The sequence below is a fragment of the Heteronotia binoei genome, chromosome 21 (genome assembly GCF_032191835.1).
Source record: "Heteronotia binoei isolate CCM8104 ecotype False Entrance Well chromosome 21, APGP_CSIRO_Hbin_v1, whole genome shotgun sequence".
NCBI lineage: Eukaryota > Metazoa > Chordata > Lepidosauria > Squamata > Gekkonidae > Heteronotia > Heteronotia binoei.
Window position 1 is genome coordinate 152,531,313 of NC_083243.1, and position 24,494 is coordinate 152,555,806.

General features: G+C 43.5%; 1 protein-coding gene across 1 annotated transcript; it reads left to right on the top strand.

Moving 5' to 3' along the window:
* Nucleotides 1-11,444: 11,444 nt before the first annotated feature.
* LOC132590246 (L-lactate dehydrogenase A chain) lies at nucleotides 11,445-23,786 on the top strand. The gene is made up of 7 exons (XM_060263226.1): nucleotides 11,445-11,608; nucleotides 13,746-13,863; nucleotides 17,326-17,499; nucleotides 18,635-18,808; nucleotides 21,442-21,559; nucleotides 22,033-22,156; nucleotides 23,124-23,786. The coding sequence occupies exons 1-7, from the start codon at nucleotides 11,447-11,449 to the stop codon at nucleotides 23,286-23,288; spliced, it is 1,035 nt and encodes a 344-aa protein (XP_060119209.1). The 5' UTR covers nucleotides 11,445-11,446; the 3' UTR covers nucleotides 23,289-23,786.
* The last annotated feature ends 708 nt before the right edge of the window (nucleotides 23,787-24,494 follow it).

A 24,494-nucleotide genomic window follows, 5' to 3' on the forward strand; every position in this document is an offset into this window, starting at 1 on the left:
TTCCGATTTCTCAGGCTGCTTCCCGTCCCCAGTCAGCTGGCCAGTGAAGGGAGGGGAGCCCAGCCACGCCCCCAAAGGACCATGTGCCTTTGCACCTCCGGAGGTGAGTTCTGCCGGCTTCCTATTCCATGCCATAAAGTGCCCAGCTGGTGTGCCTGTGTTGCTGTGAGAAGCTGGCAGCAACTCATGAGTACAGAGTCCCCTGCATCAGATTTGCCAGAAACGGGGGGGGGGCGGGGGGGGGGAGGGGGAGGGGGGTGGAGAGGGAAACGTCTTCTCATAGGGTATAATGGGGAATTGATCTGGAGGTTTCGGGGGCTCTGGGGGAGCTGTTTTTTGAGGTAGAGGCACCAAATTTTCAATATAGTATCTAGTGCCTCTCCCCAAAGTATCCCCCAAATTTCAAAACGATTGGACCAGGGGGTCCAATTCTATGAGCCCCAAAAGAAGGTGCCCTTATCCTTCATTATTTCCTATGGAAGGAAGACATTTAAAAAGGTGTGCTGTCCCTTTAAATGTGATGGCCAGAACTCTCTTGGAGTTCAATTATGCTTGTCACACTCTTGTTCCTGGCGCCGCCCCAATGTCTCCTGGCTCCACCCCCAAAGTCTCCTGGCTCCACCCCCAAAGTCCCCAGATATTTCTTGAATTGGACTTGGCAACCCTAACCCTATTCCATGAAGATCCAAAAAGACAAATGAGTAGGTTCTAGATCAAGTCAGCCATGAAGATGTTACTATACTGTGGGGCATGTGGGTGCCCAAATTATCACCAGATTTGGAGTGGTTAAGGAACAAGTTGTCACCAGATTTGGAGTGGTGAGGTTTGAGGTTTTGCCAGTTACTGACCCAGAGTTTCGGAGGGAAATGTCTGCTGGGCACTCCATTATTCCCTATGGAGACCAATTCCCCTAGGGCAGGGGTGAAGAATGTACGGCCTGCACATTTATGGCCCTCAAGACCACTTGGGCTGGCCCTTGGGGATTGCTGGGCCGAGCTGAGCCATGTGGCAACCTCCCTGGGGCCCAGCTGGTCAGCGAAGATTCTGGGGCCCAGCCATGCTGTGCAGCAGCCACCCCGGGGCCCAGCTGGCTGGCAGGGAATGCAGGGCCCAGCCACGCTGCACTGTGGCCTCCCTGGGACCTGACTGGCCAGCCAGGATTGCTGTGGGGCATGGAAAAGTTACTGTCAAATTCAGGTAAGTTTTCCCTTCATTTCTTTCTTTCTCTTTCTTCCCCACATTTATTTGTTTCCCTTAATTCCCCTTTCTTCTCCCCTTTCTTTATTTTCCTTTATTATCCTTTCTTTCCCCCATTTCTTTCTTTCGCTTTCTCCCTCCCTTCCTTCCTCTCTCACTCTCTTTCTCTCTGTGGAGTGTGAGTGGTGGGTATTGTGAAGAACTGCTGCTGGGGTATGTGGGTGCCTTTAAAGGTCTGCTGGGAGCAGCTGCAATTTCCACATGAAGAGAGGGAAGGGTGGCAGGGGTGGGAGCCAGCTACCACCAGTTCAGTTTGCACGTGATTATTCCAGATGCTGTGGCCTTATATGCTAATGAGTGTATGATGCAATATGCTAATATTAGGGGATATGGTCTAATATGCTAATGAGTTCCTGCTGGGCTTTTTCTACAAAAAAGCCCTGGAGCTAGGCATTTGCCTAGGGCGGTGGGTCGAGTGTGTGTGTGCCAAATTAGGCTCTCCCCACATGACTTCAAATAGAAAAAACAATTATTTACATTAATTTTGCTGTCCTGAACCCTTCTCCCTCAGCAGAGCACTGTTTTTTAAGTTGATAATTTTGTATGGCCTGTAAATGATATTATAAATATCCAAATGGCCCTTGGCAGATAAAAGGTTCCCCACCCCTGCCCTAGGGTATAATGGAGAATTGATCCACGAGCATCTGGGGCTCTGGGGGACTGTTTTTTGAGATAGAGGCACCAAATTTGCAGCATAGCATCTGGTGCCTCTCCTCAAAATACCCTCCAGTTTCAAAAAGATTGAACCAGGGGTCCAATTCTATGAGCCCCGAAAGAAGGTGCCCCTATCTTTCATTGTTTCAAATGGAGGGAAGGCATTTAAAAGGAGCATGGTCCCTTTAATATGATGGCCAGAACTCCCTTTGGAGTTCAACTGTGCTTGCCACACCCTTCCTTCTGGCTCCACTCCCAAAGTCTCCTGGCTCCACTCCCAAAGTTTTATTTAATTGGACTTGGCAACCCTATCTCAGAGCACCTTTAGGAGATCAACCAAGTTTTATTCCAGATATAAGCTTTTGTCTGCATGCACACTGCTGCTCAGTTGCAGGCTGCTGCTTTTAGTCGCACTGGCATGGCAAGTGCATGGGAGCAGGCCAAGTAGATGGCTGCCTAGGGCGCCATGTGACCTAGGGGCACTGCCTGGCGCCCCCCTCCCCACACGCAGTGTGTGTGCTCCTTGGAGCCTGCCTTCCCCTATGGAAAGCAGGCTCCATGGAGCACAGATGCTACCCAGCTGGTTTTGTGTTCTCCGGGTCTGTTATATACCTGGGAAATGTGGAAGTGGATGGTGCCTGTACAGTGTGCTCCTCAGAGCGTGGCAGGGATAAATTACCTATTGTAAAATCTGAAGAAGAGCCAATTACAGTTTCTAAAAATTGGCTCATTTAAATTGTATGCTGCCACTTATCCTTCCTACTCTTCTTTAACAGAGCCATGGGGTGGGAGCTATAGCTCAGTGGTAGAGCATCTCTCTTGCACAAGTTCTTGTCACTGGCACCTCCAACTAAAAGGATCAAATAAAAATGGTCATGTGAAGGTCTTGTCCTTGGCACTTCCAGCTAAAAGGATCAAGTAGTATTCTCACAATTTTTATTGCTTAATCTCACCATTTTTTTAAAAGTAAACTTTAAAATAAAAAACTGTAAATTAAAAATGTAAATAGTTTCAAGTTTCTTCATTTCTCCTACAATTCTCTTTTTTTTATTTAGGGTGGCGGGCGGCTAGTGGACAGTTTGTCTAGGGCACCAAAACCCTAGCACTAGCCCTGCCTGGAGAGATTTAAAAAAACCCAGCTTCCCTTTGCTCTGTTCGCTGTCTCCCCCACCCCGCTCCTTTAGGGAGGGGGGAGGGTAAGAGATGACAGTATGTGCTTGAGACAAAGCAAAGCCCAAGTCATCCTAAAGCACCTTTAATAGACCAACAAAGTTTTATTCCAGATATAAGCTTTTGTGTGCACACACTTCTTCTCTGGGGTGGCTGCTCTATTGCAGACTGCCTTAGCAGCGGATAAATTGGTTTCTTATCTCACAATTCATAAGGGATGGTTGGTGACTTCTGTTTCAATGTATCTGAAGAAGTGTGTGCACACACAAAAGCTTATAGAGATAATAAAACTTTGCTGGTCTTAAAGATGCCACTGGATTCAAACTTAATTCTGCTGCTTCTGACCAACACAGCTACCCACCCAAATCTATCCTCTGAAACTGTCTTTATGTCTGGGTCCCATAAATTTTCTTCATACATACACAATGGAATCCCTGGGCTAACAGATTTTGAAAAGATCTGTTACTGATTGGTTTGCCATAAAAATGTGATTTATAAGACTATATTAGCACTCTAGCAACTAGGAATATCAGTACTGTGTGCTTCTATGCACATCTGTTTCTAGTACAGATGATCAACTAATTTAAACCCATTATAACCATTCTTATACCATAATTTTAGAGCTTTTCTTGCAAATCCCATTTGTAAATGTAGTTTGAGCCACTTCATCACATTGTGAATTTGTAGTTAGCAAGAGGGTTTTTCAAAATACAGGTGGGAGAAAGAAAAAAAACCTAATGAACAGTGGATTAAAAGGCCTAGTTGGAGACATTATGATGCAAAAAGGGTTTTCAGTGGCCATCATTCCTGAAAGCTGTAACTGATGATGACTCAAGCTCTTTAGTTATGGAAAGCAATTTAACAGCTACAGGAACTAAGAAAACTGTCCCACATATAGAGCTCTTGGCACCTACTATCAAACCTATTGATGAATCCTAATTCAACAATTTCCTATTGGAAGCTCTTTGGAGTTTCTCTGCTGAAGAATGCTGACCAGCGTCTGCAAGAAGACTACCCTGGAAGACTGAAATGGTAGCCTAATATTTTTAGAAATATCACCTTTAAGTCTGAAAGTACTAGCCAGGAACTAAAGAGGTGTAACAATGTCCTCCATAGGAGTTGACATGTATCACTGATTATGATCACTTATTAACTTATCACTGATTATGCCTGTTATGATTTATCACTTTGCTTACCTGAATACTTTTTTAGTTTGCTTAGAAATTGTTTCAAACTGGGACTTTTAACTCATAGGTTTGTATGTTTAACCCCCCCACCCCACCTGAAGAACTTCCTTTATGCATTTGAATCAAGCTTACAGCATCTGATAACAAATTAATATTTTCAGAGAGCCTGCCTCCTAAACATTAGCTTCCACCACCTAACATTAATCTATTATTTGTAAATATTCAATTATAAGTTATTACTTTACTTTAAATATATTTTATTCCACCTTTTTCTACTCTTCCATTTTATTCTCACGGCAGCCCTATGAAGTAGGTTATACCAAGTAATTGGCCAGAGTCACCTAGTTAATTTTTATGGCAGAGTGGGACTCTGACTCTCTCTTTGACCAACACTCTAACCACAACACCACATTCTTGTACAATTACTGATTTTGTCATGTTACCGAGAAGAAGAATGGATTTATACCCTGCTCTTCACTACGTGAAGGAGTCTCAGAGCGGCTTACAATCTTCCTTTCCCTTCCCTTCCTCACAACAGACACCTTGTGAGGTAGGTGGGGCTGAGAGTACTGTGACAGAAACTGCTCTTTCCCAAGGTCACTCCAGCAGTTGCATGTGAAGGAGTGGGGGATCAATCCTGGTTCTCCCAGATTAGACAACTAAGACCAACTAAGTTTTATTCAATTTAAAATTATGAATAAAACTTAGTTGGTCTTAAAGGTGCTACTTGTCTACTGCTTTGTTCTATTGCTTCAGATCGACACGGCTGCCCACTTGGATCTATCTCCCAGATTAGAGTCTGTTCACTTAATCACTACACCAAGGTCCTGTTTCCTTTGCCTAAATCTGGTTTTCCAATGTGACCCATAAAAGGCTATCCCTGAAAAGGTCATGTTGCTTGAGCAAATGGGATATGGTTTTTACAGCCTCCTATTTTAATTGTGTGACTTCAATATGTATACTTGCACCCCAGTGTGTCTTAGGTCCATTCTCTGCACAAGAAATGTAAAGTCCTTAACTGATACTTCCCAAGACCCCAGCAGCTTCTCTTCCTTCCCCTGCTGCTCATCCACATTGTTGTGTCTTGCAATTCAGTCCCTGAATTTACAACACAGCACAAGTGATTGCGCATGGAGGTGACCAGTGGGAAATTGCAGGTCGCTGGACGTAAGGACTAAATACACTCCACCTATGAAGATCTGTGGCGGGAAATGTAACTGTCCAGGATTGGACCTGGCCAGGTAAGGGGGTTGTTCCGGGAGATGTATATAATCAGGGACCCGGACCCGCCTTGTTGTCTTTGTGATGTACTAGCCAATAAAGCATGTTATCTTCTAAACGTCTCGGAACTCAGTGCATTACACACATGAAATGCTTTTTGTTTTACTCTGCTTAAATTGGTCTCATAATTTCTGTTGTTTAACATGGACAATAATGTATGGCTGTGAGAGCTGGACCATAAGGAAGGCCAAGTGCAGAAGAATAAATGCTTTTGAGATGTGGTGCTGGAGAAGACTCTTGAGAGTCCCTTGGACTGCAAGAAGATCAAATCAGTCACTCCTAAGGGAAATCAACCCTGACTGTTCCCTGGAAGGTCAGATGTTGAAGCTGAAGCTCAAATACTTTGGCCACCAAATGAGAAGGGAGGGCTCACTGGAGAAGATCCTGATGCTAGGAAAGACAGAAGGCAAAAGAAGAAGGGGATGGCAAAAGATGAGATGGCTGGACAGTGCTACTGATGTAACAAACACGAATTTGAGCAGACTTCGGAGGATGATGGAAGACAGGCGGTCCTGGCGTGACTTTGTCCATGGGGTCGCAAAGAGTCGGACTCGACTATGCGACTGAACAACAACAACATGGGCAAGTATTTTATCTAGGCTGTTTTCTTCTGCTTTTCACCTGTAAAAATAATAAATAACTATCAGTCAGTTATAAATTCTTCCTTCTGCAGTCTCCTTTATTCCGTTTTTCCAGTTTTAAAACAAATCCCGAGGACTTTAATGAGACTGGCCGTCGTGCAGTTAGGAGGATCGATGTACTGATTTGAAGTTAAGGAGAGCGACTTGATATTATCACACAACCGCTCACTTTCCCAGCAGACCTCTTTTCCTTAAACGCAACAGTTTTTTGTGGCCCGACTATCCGCGCCCTTTCTTCCCCTGTGCACCGTTTCCGCAAAATCCGCCCTCCAAACAAGTTCGGAGATAGGCAGTTCGGAAACCGCCGTGTTTCCCCAGCCTAAGAGCTTGGGCATGTGCAGTGACGGTGCAGCTTTGCCTAGTCCCAGCCCCAGCCAGTCAGAGACGAGTCGCCTCGAGCCCCAGCGTCTCCATTGGACGTGCAACTAGGCACGTCCCGCGCTAGCCACCTCGGCGCAACAGGCGCCTGCGACCACCCATTCACGTCACTGGCGGAATCCCTATTTAGACGCCCGCCGCCTTCTCAGTCGCGCGGTACTGCAGCGGCAATCAGAGGGGTGTCTGTATTGGCGAAAGGCTCCCAGGTAGGCAAGCGGTCCTGGGCGCCAGGGGTAGCCTACCACGTGCAAAGTGCTCGGGGCAAAGTCCACCAAGCAAAGAAGGATGGCTGCGAAATGAGATCCCAGCTCTCTGTCTGGGCGCGCGCCCATGGGAGGGGGCGCACGATAAGGATTTGAGGGCGGCGGGGTGTGTGGCGGCACCGTTTCCTGGTGCTTGTGGTGGATATTTTTCGCAAGGCGCGGGAGAAAGGGGCTCTACACTGTGACTCCGCTGATTATGCAACGTGCGAGAGTGACGGGCAGAGCCGTGTTAAGTGATGCCTTTTGTATCGAGTCGAGAGCCCACTGGAATGCCGAGAACAGCTCCCGCAGCCTGATTAAAATCTGGAGCGCGGGAGGGAAGGGGATTTCGCAGAGGGCTGTGTGCATTTTGGCACTCCCTTGGGGGCAGTAGGAGTTACGGGGAGTGGAGGCAAAGAAAAGCTTACATGAGTGATGGGCGCAGCGGAGCTTTTGTAGCCCTGGGCATTTGGCGAGGGCAGGCGCCATGCGGGCCAATTCAGCTGCCTACGTGCCTCTGTTCTGGAGATTCAAGATGTGCAATATCCGCTCGAAGCATTGTTACACAGTTTCTGAAGACAGAGCCCGGCTGGTACTGGGAGCAAATAAGGACAGTGCGCTGTGGCTTCTTCTTGACGCGCCCCAGGTCCCGTGGCTTCTGCCGCTACGGTGTCGAGGGAGCTGTACTTCACAGTCGCTCTCAGCCACCGCCTTTCTTTTCTTTCCGGAGTAGCGCCACCATGGTCCCATCCGATTGCTTGAGGATGGCAACGAACTCCTTTAATGCAGGGACCACAGCGGGTCACCGATGGGCAGATTCTGTGACCTCCTCCCTTAGGAAGGTCAACAACCTGATCGCAGCTGCATTAAACTGAGGAAGAACTGCGAACGGGGTTTTCCTATGGAGTTTAATATCCTGCTTTAGGAAAGTAAGCTTCCTTCTTTCCTTCGGAAAGTTGGCGGAGAAGATGCCCCACCCCGACTAGAGTTAGAGTGGAGTGACTGGTTGATTTCGGACTGTGATGGTGCGCACAATAAAGAACTTATAGGGTGACATAGGCAGAGCCACTCACACAGGAGCAGCCCCCCCCTCCATTCCGGCTCAGTAATCTGTTTAATGGCAGTTTGCATAACCAAACAGGAGTACTGAGCGTGGGAATTCATTCACACAGTAATGGAGGCACCTGTTTAAAATACCAGCAGTGTCAATCTTTGTGAATGTCATCACAAAACATAATTTTTCACAGGTGCAAAAATAGGATCTTGTGTGTGTGGCTGCATGCTAGCAGTCTGGGGAAGGGAGCTGGAATAGAAGAATATCAAGTGGCAGCCATGAGCTTGTAGGAATTGGCCCTAAAGGGGTAGTGGATAGGAGGGAAGCAACGATGTGTTTGGATCACCCTCTGGCCAACTTGTAACTCACAATTTACTTACTGCGCCATTGCTGAAACCATTTTGGTTTGATAGTAAGGGCACTGTAAATGTGGGTCAGACTGGGATTTCTGTTCACCTTGATGTGCCATATATTGAAATATGTAGGCACATAGGTCAAACATGAAAATTTGATCTTGTGAACCATACCGTAAGTCTGCAGTAGGATGGGTTTAATCCAACCTTGGCTGAGTGTGCCAGTGATGAATTTACCAGTAATGTTTTGAATTATGCTAGCTATTCTTCCTGTGTGAGAATGTTCTGTGATTTCCCCCCACCCACCACTCTGATTATTTCTCACGATCAACCAGATTTCCTCCCTTCCCCTACCTGGGACAGGTTTGTGCACCTTCCTGTGTTCAGCCCCGCTCTCTTTGCACCCCACCGATGTGGTGTCTTCCAAATCTTTCCCAGATATAAACTGTGTACTCAGCTCCTTGCAAAAGCACTTCCCTATGACCTTGGCCCTAAAAGGCTTTGGAGGCACCCTCCTTCGGAATCTAAAGACTGATGATGCCATGTGAGGGGAAACCAGTTGAGTCATTTGATAAGAACACTAAGGAGGTATATCAGAGTGGACTAGCTGGGGGCAGCTCACTGTAATTTCTCTTCAAAGAAAGTGCTGCATCCCACTACTATTGTGGAAGGACACACCTAGAATCATAAGCACATATTATTATTGCCCCCTACTGGTGGCAAATTATGTACTCTGTTGAAAATGCATGCAAGAATGATGAGAAGTCCACTCAACCCAAACTGTGAAACTGTACTCAGGATACATGTGAATGGAACTGGGATTTCACTTAATTTTTGTTTAAATGTCGCTTTCTGTCGCTTTATATCCTATAAAGTTATATATAATTCTCTTCTATAACTATAAATAGTTACCTGTGTAAAGGCTGTTATCCTAAATAATTCATTCACCGTGTTTATTCAGACTTGAGGTCATAATAGGCCCAGTTGCCAACAGTATTTTGGTGAGCAAATGTCCTGAAAATAGAAAACTGAATACAGAATATCCTCTCTTTTTTTGCTCTCAACTCAAGCTGCTGCTGACTTATGGTGACCCAAGACACATTCCATTGCCTGCCTCTGCGTAGCAGCCCTGGACTTCCTTGGTGGTCTCCCAACTAAATACTGACCAGGGCTAACTCTGCTTAGCTTCTGAGATCTGATGAGATCAGGCCAGCCCGGGCAGGGCAAAAATAGAAAATAAAAAATGGAATATTTTTTGTTACTAAAATGCATTTTTTGTTACTAAAATGTTACTAATTTTAGTAACAATGTTTTTTTCCTGAAATCCTCCAATACCACTGACTTACAAATACTTAGGACAACAGGGTACTACAGTTTGTTCTTTAACATGCAACAAAATGTGTATAATAGCAGCTGAAGCATTCTGAGCCTGAAGCAGCGCCATCTGTGTAGCTACATGGAGAAGTAGCACAATGAGCCAGGCACTCTATGCCCACTCCAGACTGTTGAGTGTCAAGTGAAGCTGCCAGCTCGTATGTTTCTTGCCTCAGGCACCTCCAGCTATGTGGCCGTTCCACATGTGGGAATTTTGAATGTATGACTAAAACCTTGCTGCAATTTGGATTGCATTTCTAATAGATCAGTATGACTGGTAGTTTTAAAAATTTTGTAATTAAATCTTGGATGGCAGCTTTCATGTCTCTTTATTGGTGTTCTGAGAACTCCATTAGAATTCCTTTTCTTAACATCCACCACCACCCTGATCTCTTACCTGTGTCACAGCCACACACAATATTATTTTAGATTTGATAAGGGATATGGATAAAGATGTCCTTTTCAAAGATTAGAGGACTATTTAGTTAATTTTGTGTATTTGGCCACAGCTTCCATAGGAAGAAAAGCTTTCTAGATGTGTTTGAACAGATGTTTATAGCAGATAACAGTAAGCATGAAACGTGTGGAGGCACTGCATTTAGATAGCATGAAGGTCAGGCCTTAAAACCTGGTGATAGAGAAGGAATGTTGCTCTCTGAGAAGGCATTAGGGTCAGAGAGGTGCTACTGTTTAATTATTTCTAGATATAGTTCCACCAGCAAAAATGAGCAGAGGATGAAGAGGAGGAAGTAGGTTCATAAGGGGTTTATATCTATGCAATGATGGTACAGAAACTGCTTTCATGCATTGTTGGAGGTTAACATGCCAACATAAGGGCTGCTGGGGAATAACCTGTGGGTTAAAATGTCAGTTGTTCACTTGCTATTACCTGGGACAAATGATCCCTCTGATTCCAAAGTTAGTGCTTCCAGTGGCCCATTGAAGTTCTGGGTGCCTGCCCGCAAATCTGCTATACTGGTCTCTGTTGCTTTTGTTAATACTGCATAATTATTTGTACCTTTGCACTGGACTGATTTTTAGGACGTATGGAAGTAATGTGATTTAAAAACCAACCAGCTTCCTTGCGCTTGTGGTAGTACTTTTCATGACTTTCCCATAAAGTTCTCAGATGTAGAAAGGTCTTACTGGCTTTATTAGTATCAAGGGCTGTACCAGGTAAGATTGTACCATGGAACAGGAGTGTCTTCATAATGCAACAAAATTCCTGGACTTTACCTTGTAATAAACTGCTGCACCGTGCCAGTTCTATAACCAATGCACAAAGCACATTCCATGGGAATGGACCATGCAATTACCTTCACCAGTTTTCTTTGGGTATAGACTTTGTTTGGACTGGTCAGAGTGACAACAGACCCTGTTACATGGTATTACTGCCTGATGTGCACATTTCTTGCCAGATCTGTGTAATATGTTCATGTAGTATAGTATTAGTTGTGCATATATTCTACTCTCCATTTAACTGCCTCTAATTTTCTAGTCTGCATGGTTTAAAAAGCAAAAAGGAAAGCCAACAAAATGTTCCAAAGCTTAGAGACTAAGGAGAGTGATACTATTGGGTGTAGTTTTTAGTGGTTTGGGATGGGTATCCTGTTCATGCTGTAGAGCTCCATTTCTCTGCACTTGGGTTTTCTTTCTCTTTCTTTCTGCATCTGGCACCAGGTTTTGTGAACACTCCTTTGAATCTGCTCAAATCTAAATACTGAGAGAAATTCCGCTTAAGTGCTCTTTGTACAGCGACCTTTGTTTTGTGTGTGTTTGGTAAGAGCAGGGGGCATAGGTCAGAAATCTTGGCTTTGGGATCCATGCCAGAAATGTACTATGCTAACATATTTTAATGCCAGAATCTGATTTTTTTTGGCAGTGCTACAAAATGTCTCTCAAGGAAAAGCTGATTGAAAATGTTCACAAAGAGGAGCAGCCCCATGCCCATAACAAGATCACTGTGGTTGGTGTTGGTGCAGTTGGCATGGCTTGTGCCATAAGCATTTTGATGAAGGTAGGTGGCAAGCACTTCACTTTGCTTTGCGAAAAAAAATAATGGCCATGGAAATAACCTGGCAGTTGCATCTGTGGACTGGCAGCCTGCCTGATTGGCTGTCAGTTCACATCACTTTAATAAAGTGCTTCTTCCTTGGGTGGTGAAACGTGCCATCAAGTCACAGCTGAGTTATTGTGACCCTGTAGGGTTTTCAAGGCAAGAGATGTTCAAAAGTGATTTGCCTTTATCTGCCTCCACATTACAACTAGCCAGAGTCAACCTTGCTTAGCTTCCAAGATCCAACAAGATTGGGCTAGCCTGGGATATCCAGGTCAGATGCGTCTTCATTACAGTTCTTTAAAAATGTGGAATAAGGGCTTTGTAAATACAAACAAAAATACATCCCATATAGAACTTTTCATATATCGTTATGTTGATGCAGGCAAAATTACTGGACAATATTCACTCAACTGTTGAGTAACCACATGTTGAGGGATTGTATAGAGTGCATGTATGTAAGCGGGCTATGCATTACCCATTATGTACATGCCCATATTGGATCAAACGAGGAAGTCCGTGATGATTGGCTGCATTTCTCCTTTTGCTAGAAATACAGTTTCCAGATGTTACAATATCAGTTGGGTTTCTTGTTGGAAGTTATGATTTTACTATTCCAGGACTACTATTACCATTGTAAACTCAAGCACACTTTCCACGGTAGTCAGAGCAACTGGCATTAAGTGTTGAGGAAGTCCAAATTGCTGTGCTGCTTATCAGTTGCAGTCTGTTACTAAGAATAAATCACTACCATGAAACTGCTATGTGGGCTTCTACTAACAGCAGAAGTACTGTGGTTGCATTTAGGGTGGTACATAGCAACTGCAACTGCCACTGCCATTTTTGTCTGTCCCTTGTTATCAGCTGTGTCCCTGACTGGACAACAGTCATCCCCTAGTACAACAGTCATTACATCCCCTCGTGATGAGCTCTTCCCATTAAAGAAGCTTTCCAGGTGTATTCTTAACTCTTCTGAAATAAAGCGTGCTGAGATGATTCCAAGGAAGATAAATGGTGGGACTCTTGTGGCCCCTTAAAAAGCAACAATTTGTTTTTATTCTTTGAACTTGCACATGCTTTCTCATATCTCTTACCTGCAGTAGACTAACACTGCTACCCATATGGAATTCCAAGGAAATATGCTTGAGATTAATCCTGATAAATGTTACAATCAAGCTCTAGTTCTAAGGATTTTTTGTTAAACTTCTTCCTCCTGTGTTCTAAGATTTAGAATCCATAGATATTAATTAGGCTGGGTCCTACAAACTGGATAGAAGGAGCTTGTGGAACACCTCTCTTTCCCTTCCTCCTGTGCCTTTGGAAAACTGTTCCTGATTTCCCTTGGGAAGAGAGTGGGGGTGCCCATGGGGAACTGACAGCCTGAAGGGAAATGGGTAAAAATCACCTCTCTCCTGCTTTGTTCATTGTCTTCTGCATATGGAACAAACATGAGGGAGGGCACTGCCTTGACTGGAATTTCTTCTTGGTGTAGCCTCACATTGTGCTCTCTTCCTAGTTTCTCTGGAGCAGCTTTTTAGGAGTACAAAAATTAGAGGGAAGGATAGAAATCTGATTGGTAAACTTGTGTTCAGAATTTGTAGGATCTATCTTGGTAAACTTGTGTTCAGAATTTGTAGGATCTATCTTGCTATTGATGTTTTTCATGATAAGAACAGCTTTGTGAAGCTTAGTTAAGACATGTCTTTATATGTTATCAGTCATATCTAGGTGACTATTCATTAATTTTGTTCTAAATAGCAACATTAGTTCACTAGAATTGTCCATATTGGGTGATTAGAACTTCATCACCAATATTTGCATTGTAGTCATTGCCCTAAATCTGGTTGGCAGAACTTGCAAGGCTGTGTAAATAAGACACAGCCATCAGCAGGTCAAGAGGTCACTGGATTGTGCAGTTGTTTCAGACAACAAAATCAGGAAGTTTAACAAGCCCCATGGCAGATCACAACTCCTGCTTTGTGTACTGTTTTTCAAGTTACCCATGCCTGTTGTAGTGTAGAACTCTAAAAATTTATGACAGTGAAATATATTATAACATGTCTTTGGGGTAACATTCTCTTACTCTTGCCTTTTGTAGGATTTGACTGATGAACTTGCCCTCGTTGATGTAATTGAGGACAAACTGAAGGGAGAGATGCTGGATCTTCAACATGGCAGCCTCTTCCTCAGGACACCAAAGATTGTCTCTGGCAAAGGTTACTCTTTTAAGGCTAAGTGCATGGCCTTTGAAAAGCACACGCTGAGGGTCATGAGAGCCTCATGGTGTTTACGGTGAGGTGGGGGAGCCAGGTGAAATTGCCGCTCCTCATTATTCTACAACTGGAACAAGATGTTCTTCTGTTAGGAGCTATTTTGCTCTTCACTGCAGCACCTCCCCCCCCATACTCTATGGTATTTTGTCCCCAAGCTTCCATGCCTACCCAGCACCAGCTTCAGGGGGGCCTTTGTAGAACTGCTAAAGGAAGAGAGTCAGGGCCGAACTTGCTGCCTGGCGCCCCCCCCCCCAAAGCACCCCCCACGGCTCCACACCCCCTCCCCTACATGCCCCTTCCCTCCCTTCCCCACATGTCAATTGCAATGCCGGAACTGGCTCTAATGCAGCGTTCTAGCAATCTAACCCCCCCCCCCACCGCTGTCACTGACTCCTCCCCTCCTCACTTCCTGGATGGGAGAGGAGTCAGCAACAGCGAGGCCGCCCTTTCAGGATGCCAGTCTGCCGGACAGAGTGCAAGCGAGGCCCCGCAGCGCGGTTTTACCCATTGAGCGAGTCATCGCCAGCAGTGGGGGCTTCAGATCACCGGAATGCGGTATTAGAGCCTATTCCGGCATCACAATTGACACATGGGGAAGAGAGGGAGAAGGAGGAGGTGACGGGGGAGGCGCAGCACAGAGGGGGGAGGCATGGTGTGGAGGCGAAGGGAGGGGCGGTGGCGGGTGAGGAGGCAGACAAACTAGGTGGTTGCCTGGGGCACATGGAGAGGGTGGGGAGCCAAATTTTCTGCCCCCAACTTCCTGGCGCCCTAGGAAACCACCTAGTTTGCCTAGTGGGAGAGCTGGCCCTGAAGAGAGTTGTGGGATGGATGGGTGTTCATGAGCGCTTTCTACATGCTGTGTGGCTCCCGACCTTTTTGGCACCAGGCTCCGGTTTCATGGAAGACAATTTTTCCACAGACCATGGGGGGGCAGTGCTGGGATTTTTGCCACCCCAGGCTGCCCCCTGCCCATGCCCCATCCCTAACTCCATGGGGGTCTTTAAATGTGTGTGGGGGGGGACTGAGTGGAGTGAGGCTGTTTTGCCTCACTCCGAGGCTGCCTCCCCAATGGGAGGCAGCCGCAGAGCAAGGTTGCGCTGCCTCTTTCATCCTCCCGGGTCTTGGGCAGGCAAAAGGGGCAGTGTGGTGCCTTTGCCTCATGGTCCAGTTGCTAACAGGCCATGGACCAGTACTGGTCCAGGGGTTGGGGACCCCTGGTTTATAGGATCCAGCCTTAAAGCAACAAAATCTGGTTTCCTTTTATCACTGGGTGCTAAAAAATAACTCCACAGTTGTAAATGGAAAAGTCTTAGTGTTGTTTCTAAAATGCAGGGGGATTCTGGGCCAGCTGATGCATGCAATGGCTACCATACAGTTGTTTCCAGGAGTACATAAGGTACTGAACTTGTAGCTGGGCTGGGATTGGGTAGAAGTGCTGTTTATACCAGTCACTGTCTCCATTATGTATTCATGTGATGAAGTGTTCTGGGGTGATGCTTGTATGTACCAGCCTGAATGGTCAAGCTGTATTTCAAGGGATGAGAACCTGAAACTCCAGCTGAGACTTTCTCTTGTGGGCCCCATACTCTGATGTTGCGCAGCTGGTGCATTTTCAGGAGAGCATCATTTAATTTGAGGGGCAGGAATGCATAGAGAAGAGCAGATAGCTGTTTAAAAGTTGCTTAAAATTCTTTAAAAAAAAAACCCTCTGAAGATGATGAATGAGCCAACACCATTCCCAGTGAAGCAGGTGAAGCAAATGATATTCTAAAAGTCTGAAGAATTTTTTTTTGGTAGCACAAGGATAGTCTGGTGCCCCTCCCATAGAATTTGGCTGCAGCTTTAGGTGTAGAGACTGTTGAGATAGTCAGTTGAACACTCACAGATCAACACAAAGCCTGTTGAGTTACAACAGAGAGGACTTTATTGATTGACTTCGATCCTCTTATCTTGTGTCTGCTTGTACTATTTTCATCCATTACAGTGGCAGTCCATTGCTTCAGAGCCCGTTCCTCTCAAGCTAGGCATTTGCAGCTCATTATAAGACAGTGGTGTTGCATGAGGGGAAGTGCCTTGTGCCTGAGCAACATGCACTCTGCAGTCGCCTTTGTAACGGAAAAAGGAAATGCGAGCAGAGACAAGATCCAAGACACTATTTCTTTGGCAATAACCGCTGTCCCAGAATAATCTTATTTCCTGACTGTCATCTTCAGCTGTGGTAACACGTTAGCTGACAATATTATAAAATAGCATTTAATGACTGATTTTTTTTTTCTGAATCTCCTAACTGTCACTCTCAAAGGTCATCAATATCACACCAGAGCTGTGGTTTAGTTATTTCTGCTGAGTCCAGTATAGCTGAAATCCATAGCTCCAGAGGGGCCTAGGCATGGTACAAAACTGGCTCTTGTCTATTGAGTTGTACCTTATGTGTGCTTGTGTGTCATTGTGCTCTTAGCGGTTTTTGAGACAGAGTTCCTGATCATGGCAAGTGATAATTAGGCAAAGTGTTAAAAAATGGTTGGACATGGATACTATTGCCACCATAGAACAGTTTGAGTCCAGTGGCACCTTTAAGACCAACAAAGTTTAATTATGAGTATAAGCTTTTGTTGGTCTAGTGCCACAAGACTCAAACTTTGTTCTGTTGCTTCAAACCAACATGGCTACCCACCTGTAGCCACCATAGCTTCTCATCTGTTTCCCAGTGGAATGGTGTGTCAGGAATTACAATAATAGTTTTTGGCAAAATATGAGCATTTTACTGCTGCTTTCCAAAATGCCCTTTTCATACTTGCATGGCTGAAATGAAAATAAATTAGGAAAATTAATTGTTGGAAACAAAGGATATTTAGGGACCATGGAAATCTGTAGTTGGCTTTTTTCCCCTCCAAGAACAAGTTTCTGGTTTCTCTATAATCAATAGAAAGAGTTCTTGCAACAGGCTAAAATGAGATAGGGCAGGGGTGTCAAACATGCAGCCTGTGGGCTGAATCAGGCCCCCGGAGCGCTCCTATCAGGCCCCTGAGCAACTGGCTGTCCTTTATAAAGTTTTTATCTCAGCTACCTAATCTTAAATAGGTACACACATAGCCCAGCCCAACAAGGTCTCATTTATATCTGATCTGGCCCTCATAACAAATGAGTTTGACACCCCTGATAGGGGAAAGATGAGATCAGCATCAGGCTTAAGAGTCTTTGGAGCACTGTTTCTACCCTGTGCACAGTTCATAATCCCCACCCATCACCAACCCTCATAACTGCCCTTCTGTCCTAGTAACCCTCAGGATCCCCTCTTCCCATCTCACTTCCCATGATGCTTCATAGAATCCATTCATCTTGAAGACAACTGCAATGAAAAGTGAATTTTCAACAAATGCAATTTTGATATCATTGTTTTGGCAGACTATGCTGTAACTGCACACTCTAAACTGGTCATCATCACTGCTGGAGCTCGCCAACAAGAAGGAGAATCTCGCCTGAACCTGGTCCAGCGCAATGTGAACATCTTCAAATTTATCATTCCTAATGTTGTCAAGTATAGTCCTGACTGCAAGCTGCTTGTAGTTTCAAACCCAGGTTGGTCATGTCATGAAGAACTTTGTCTTATGCTTCACAAACTAGGAGTGCCTGCTCCCCAAAAGGAAACTAAGAAAGCAGTGTTTCCCTGGTGATGAAAAAGAACTTATTTCCTACCACTTGCAGATGGGGGGGGCTATAAACTACAGAATTTATTTCAACCTATATCTGCCACATTCTTGCAACAATGGCTTCTTTCCTCAGCCTTGGTAATACACCCTTTATTACCCCCATTCAGTTTCCCCTTAGGAGCAGTTTTCCCCTCCCAAATTTAGCCATCTTTAATGGGTAGTGTGGAACCAACTTAAAACCCAAATTAAAAACATGATTCAATGCCCACGTTTTCCTTAATTTTTAGTAACTCATAGGAGTTCATCCCAAGAGGGTGTACAAAGGAATGTATTGGCATTATATCAGTGCTGTTAGTTAAATTTGGTATGATGGGATGTAGTCTTTCATGTTAGACCGATAGGGTGCAATTTAAATAGCTGTAGAAAAGGCCTAAATATCCTACATGAATAGGTGTCTTCTTAATTTTTAGTTGAAGATATTTTCACCAATGTACTTTGTGTTGAAATGCAATTTGTGTGCTCAGCTATTTGTGCATCTAAGGCTGTAATCCTGTAACACTTATTTGGGAGGTAGTATAATTTAATTCTTATGAATTTGTTCTCAACAAACAGGTTGTGCCTGTAAATTAATCAAAGAACTAAATAGAAGCTGGGCCAAGTGAGGGAAAATTGTGGAATCAGCCTTGGTTGGTTTGGATACCTTAGAGTTCCATTCCTCTCAACCATTGTGTTGCTTCCATCCATTCAAAGCAAGATCATACATATATCCCCAGAATCCTCTGTAAGATACGAAGGGTTCTGGGATGACATTCACACAGGGCATCAAGGCAAGCCCAAAAACACTGTATTTAGTCTGTCTTGTGTCCTTTCACTGGGTACAAAAATTACCACCCCTACATTTCCTCTCTGCTTGAAATGGTGGATCAGGGTGCATGACTTAAGACGGGATTTCCTGCCCATGTAAATGAGCTGTTGATTTTCAGTAGTTACCTATATCATGATCTTTACATTATTAGTTATGTATAAGGATACTGTCTCTAACCAACTAGCCCCTTTATTAACAGTGGATATTCTGACCTATGTGGCATGGAAGATAAGTGGCTTTCCTAAGCACCGTGTTATTGGAAGTGGTTGCAATCTGGACTCTGCTCGCTTCCGCCACCTCATGGGTGAGAGGCTAAATATTCACCCTCTCAGCTGCCATGGCTGGATTGTTGGAGAGCACGGAGACTCCAGTGGTAAGCACAGAACTTTCCTTGTTAAATGAAGTGCATTTTTAATGGGAACACTAACTATGTATTAATAGTTCTAGTATAGAATAGATGACCATTCTGGAGACTTTTTCTTACAATACTGACCCTTTTGATATGTGATTAATTTGGTACCTCTTCACTGGCATGATAGACCCCTTAAACACTTAGGAAGTTAGAAGAGAGCAGGAAATCCCTGACAAAATTGTACATTTGCATATGTTTGAGGAGGAGGAAAGGAGATGTTGGATAGGGTCTACCAGTCCTGGGCAGACCAGGAGAGCTTTCCTCACCACTCCGAGTATAAAGTTAGGAACATAATCTATCCTCATGAAGTAACACTAGATGATCTATATTTGACTTGGGCAGACCTGTTCAGAAAAGGTCAAGTCTGTAATCTAAGTAGGCCAACTTCTGTCGGCCTGAATTCTGCCCTTTACTCTTAACAGAGGAGTGCTGGGTAAATTTCTTCACATAAGAGACCCTTGAGGAATTCTGGAGTTCCATAAAGCAGCTTTTTAAAAAAGGCTTGCTCTTCTTGTCATTCTATATTTAGGAAATGAAGTGCTAAGTCAGAGTTGCTAGCAATTGTCTATCCACACATGCAGTAAGAAGTAAAGCTGCTCAAAAAGCGACCTGGCACATCCTACAGAGAGGGCAAAACTGCTAAATTGTGTCCAGTGTTTGAACTACATTTGTATACATCTAGGATTATAGGTGTATCCTTCAGAGAGAAATACTTATTTTCTCTTTATATTACATGGATAATTTTGATCTTAGTAACAAGTTGTAGAAAAGTTACAGAAATTCCTTTTCATAGGAAATGTTTTCAATATAAATACCCTGCTTCATAATTAAGGTGTTATGAGTTGATTTATAAATCCATTTTGGGTCCCCGCATTCATTCTACTAAACTTATTATGAAGTCAGTCTTGGATCTGCTATTCTCATGCAACCTGTGCATCCCTTTCTCCTTATTGTATACACAACTGCATACCGCTTTGAACAGTCTATGTTACTATTTGAGTGAACTGGAAAACAATATGAAATATTTTAAATCAAGTACGAATGGGGATGGTTCTGTATCTCACAGTAGGGAACCCAGGTCCCAAACCATAGTGATAATCATGGCAGATAAAGTACTTAAGCCAGGGATGTCAAATTCATTTGTTAGGAGGGCTGGATCTGACACAAATGGGACTTTGTGGGGCCAGGTAATGCGTGTCATAAAATGTAATGTGAGATATAAACTTTAGAAAGGACACAGACAAACACAATGAAAGATATTAGTTTTTAACTAAAAGTACAAACATGCTTAAAAATCTTGCAATATTTTGTTTAAAATGGAAAGTTGGGGGAATAGTGGGATTCGGCAATGCAATTTTTAAAATAAAACATCAAGAAACAGCACAAGGATCACAGCAGAAACTAAAAATATAAAATGCTCTAAGCCTGGGCTGAGCATTGCAAGCTTCTCCTCCCCCCCCCCCCCCCCGCTCTACTCATTGGCAATGGCTCTCCTGTGTAATATCCTCCTTTGGCTGTGGGTTCCCAGATTAGAGTACTCACTAGGTGACGTCCTCTAAGCACAGACAAACTGGCTCAAAGCATCAACCCTTTATTTTCAAGCACACAATTCCAGGAAGCATGAGCTTCAGCTCTCGCTATAGGAATGCTGAAACATCACTGCAGGAGTGTTCCCTCTAAGCTGAGTTAGAGTGAGCTAGCTCATAGATTTTTAGCTTCCAGCTCGCATGTTTTTGTCTTAGCTCAGGAAAAATGGCCCCAGAGCACAATAATTTAGGCAGTAGTTCATAAAGTTAATACTAGTAGCTCACAAAGTAGAATTTTTGTTCACAAGACTCTGCAGCTTAGAGGGAAGGTTGCACTGCAGCACAGACAAAGTTGCCAGGAAACCATGGAATGGATTTTCTATTAGGTCTCTGAGTCCTATCTATCTGGCACAGAAAGCTTAATGGAAAAATTCATTCCATGTTTTCCTTGTGGCTTTGGTTCCTGCTCCAGCCTACAAAGATAAGGCAGAAAAGGCAAAGCACTGAAAGAGCAGGGAGCCTCAGAGCTTCAATTGGTGAGGGCAGGAGGGGGGAGAAAAAGCCCCAGGGGCATGATTAAAGACCTGGGCAGGCCAGACATTTGACACCCCTGACTTAAATGATGGAATTTGCTTGAGAACAGAAATTGCTCAATCAGCAAATTATGCAGCATATGGTCTTTAAGCCAAATGGAACCTATAGCCTGGGATGTAGACAGGAATGGCCACTGCCAGCTCACTGCATATTCAGTCTTGCTTCCACTATAAGAGCTATTGAACGTATTGGGCAAAACAAATCAGCTGTGTTTACAGTGATAGATGGCCACATGACACTGAAGCTCTGCAGGAGTGTTGGCAAAACCAAGAGAGAAATAAGTGATAAGTCTGGCTATGTTCCTGTGATAAGATGATGAACCGGGATGAGGGGGGGGGGAATGCTTTGCTTAGGCCCAGGTTGAGGAATGGTGACAGCTACTAACCTTAGTAGTTGTTTGCAGATATGTAGTATCCTGTATTAACTTTGAAACAGCATTTCATGCAAACAGCTGTATTCATTTATTTTATTCAGTGCCTGTCTGGAGTGGTGTGAATGTGGCTGGTGTTTCCCTGAAAGCTTTACATCCTGACCTGGGAACTGATGGAGACAAAGAAAACTGGAAAGAGGTCCACAAACAAGTGGTAGACAGGTAATTTTTAAACTGCTCAAACACAATGTTTGGCCAAAAAAATGAAAAGGCCAAGCTGCAATTAAATAAAAATTTAGAATGCTCAGGCTGTAATTGTCACCAATACATAAAATGGTAATTTCAGAACTGTATTTTTGAACGTTCTTGTTGGATTTCTTAGAATGTGTTTGCTGATACCATATGTAAACCAAATTTTGGACATGAAATATGTAAAAGTTATATACCAATCAACTGAAGTGATCGTTATACAGATACTTCCCATGATTAACTCACCTTACAAATGAAGGCATTAGGGATTTGGTTTGTCAAATAATGGAAAGAGATAGCCCAAACCCCACGTTCAGCTGTAGATACTCTATGAAACATCAGAAGACCAAGAATCTCAAACAAAGATGGAACACAGCTATATTTGTTATTTAAAAAGTGACCAGAAGTGATGCTAATGCTAACTCTTAACTCGTTTTTCTCTGTAGCGCTTATGAGGTTATTAAGCTGAAGGGCTACACATCTTGGGCAATTGGTCTTTCTGTGGCAGATCTAGCTGAAACCATCATGAAGAATTTAAGAAGAGTGCACCCAATCTCTACAATGGTGAAGGTAAGAAACAGGTTGCTAAAGCATATCATTGGCAGTCCTGTCTGGCAGTTAAGTTTAGAATTTAGCCACAAGAGCTAGGCATAGGTGCAACTAACAGGTACTTTGTTTAATTATTTATTAATGTTTAAAAATACAAAGTCAGTGTATCAACATCAATTATAATACATCAAAAAGTATGCAATACAAATGATCCAACATGACATACATCTTTATATCCAAATTATAACAATAATGAGTTTAATAAAAGGTGTCCAAGAAGATTCTTTGTAAAATTATATTAGTTTTTAAATGAATGAGGTAACTCTTGCCAATCCAGCAATTTTCCATCTCTTATCAGCTACCTTGTAAAGGAGGGAAGCTCTAATTTTGCAGTTAAAGTCTTATAGGCTATTTGCCAATTCTGTCCCAGATCACAGTAGTGGAACTGAAGAAATTTAGGCCAAAGTCTAAGTGCAGCTACTTTTAAGAAAGTTCCTGATATATTGTTGGTTTGAATAAAACGAAAGCTGCCTCCAGTAACTGAGTTTAATAACATTTACTGGCTGACTTTGTATCTTCACCTCTGCAGTTTGTGCATCAAGCAAACATCATATAGTCTTCCAAGGTTATAATGTCTGGCAGAAATTGTGACTTATTCCATACCTTAGTACATGCTCTTAGTGATGGCTTACAAGTATTCACTGGGGCTAGATGAAAAGCCAAGGCTGCTGTGGAAGAAGCATTTGGTTTGGCTAAATGATGGGATAAATACCTAAGTAGACACCACTTTTGGCCTTTTGGGTAATACCACACCACCGACCCACTGGTTTCCTTACAATAAAGGAAACCTACTATTCAGAAAGACAAATTTTCTGTCAATCAATCACCTTTTATTTATATCCCGCTCTCCCCGCCGAAGCGGGCTCAGGGTGGCTAACAACAAAATTCAACTAACTGTGACTAACCAGGCTTGGTTTCTTCTTCCTAGGGCATGCATGGAGTTAAAGATGACGTCTTCCTAAGTGTTCCTTGTGTCCTGGGTTACACAGGCATTACAGATGTGGTGAAAATGACTTTGAAGGCTGAGGAGGAAGATAAGCTGAGGAAGAGTGCAGATACACTCTGGGGAATTCAGAAGGAACTTCAATTTTAAGCCTGTTACCCTATCCCTTCACTGGTTATTAGTGTCAGTGAGTCTTAGAGGACTATATTGTTGTACTTTCACTTATGCCAGTTCCCTTATTATGTCAGTTCCTTTATCAGCTAGAAACACATACAGAACTAAAATTATGAACAAAATTATTTCCTACACACTAGGGCAACTTTAGACCCAGCATGACCTGAAATAGCACTGCCGAATGAAACTCTTCTGCCTTTCCTCAGCTAAATTTAATTTCACTGCCAAAGAATTAGTAACTGGTCTTCAAAAACTGCAAAACCAAAGGATCAGCAAATAACTGACCTGTACTGTTTGCTGACCAATGACTTAAATCACCACTACTGAGCAGCTCTAAATGTATTCCACCCCCACACTACTCCAGTAATAGTGTTGTAACCATCAAGTAAAGCCTCTGTATGCAACAATTAAATGCTGCTATTGTCCAACTGTAGTACCAGCCCTAAAAAAACAAAATAAAACATTGAACTGCTACTTCTGTTTCTCTTCAGTGTAGAGGTCTGGAATACAAAACCTGAAACATGTATAAGCATGCACTTGATCCTAACATTCTTTTCACTACTTGTTGGGTGGGGAAAGCTTTGTACCCAGGGGCCAAGGAAACATTAATCTGCTCCATGTCTAACCATCTTCTTAAATTCAAGCACACATAATGCTAGTTGTGGGAGTACAATGTACTTCCTGTGGGAGTACATTTCACTCAGTATCTGAAATGTACATACACAGCCAGTTCTGTTCATGACAAAGTGTTCCAGTCCACCCTATGGATCATTTCAGGTAGATAGTCTGTAGCAGCAAACTAAAACGGGTCCACAGTTTCTTACAGACTTACAGTTTATAGGGTGGGGGAAATAGATTCTCTCATTCCAGCAGCAAACAACCATCTAGAACTGCCATGTTAAAAATATTGGGCCTATAATGCCATTTAAGTGCTCTCAGAATGAGAACACAAAGTTCTTTTGGGATTGCTTTTCCATATCTTAGAAAAAATATAGCAGCAATCTTGATGGTAATTACTTTGCTACTGTGTTCTTCAGATTCAGTGACCAAACAGTGACTCAGAAAGAAGTAGGATTAAATGATGAGACAAACTTTGTACACACACCTGGCACTATTCTAAATGACAAAAAAATTGGAATGTTGGTGATAAAGTTTCTATGAAACAGCCCTATCATGTAAGCA

What these genes read in the sequence shown, in the direction of transcription:
- LOC132590246 (XM_060263226.1), top strand. Translation starts at nt 11,447, where the DNA reads ATGCCAGAATCTGATTTTTTTTGGCAGTGCTACAAAATGTCTCTCAAG. An exon ending in AAAGATTGTCTCTGGCAAAG is followed by an intron (nt 13,864 to 17,325) that starts GTTACTCTTTTA and finishes TTGTTTTGGCAG; the next exon opens with ACTATGCTGTAACTGCACAC. An exon ending in GCTTGTAGTTTCAAACCCAG is followed by an intron (nt 17,500 to 18,634) that starts GTTGGTCATGTC and finishes CTTTATTAACAG; the next exon opens with TGGATATTCTGACCTATGTG.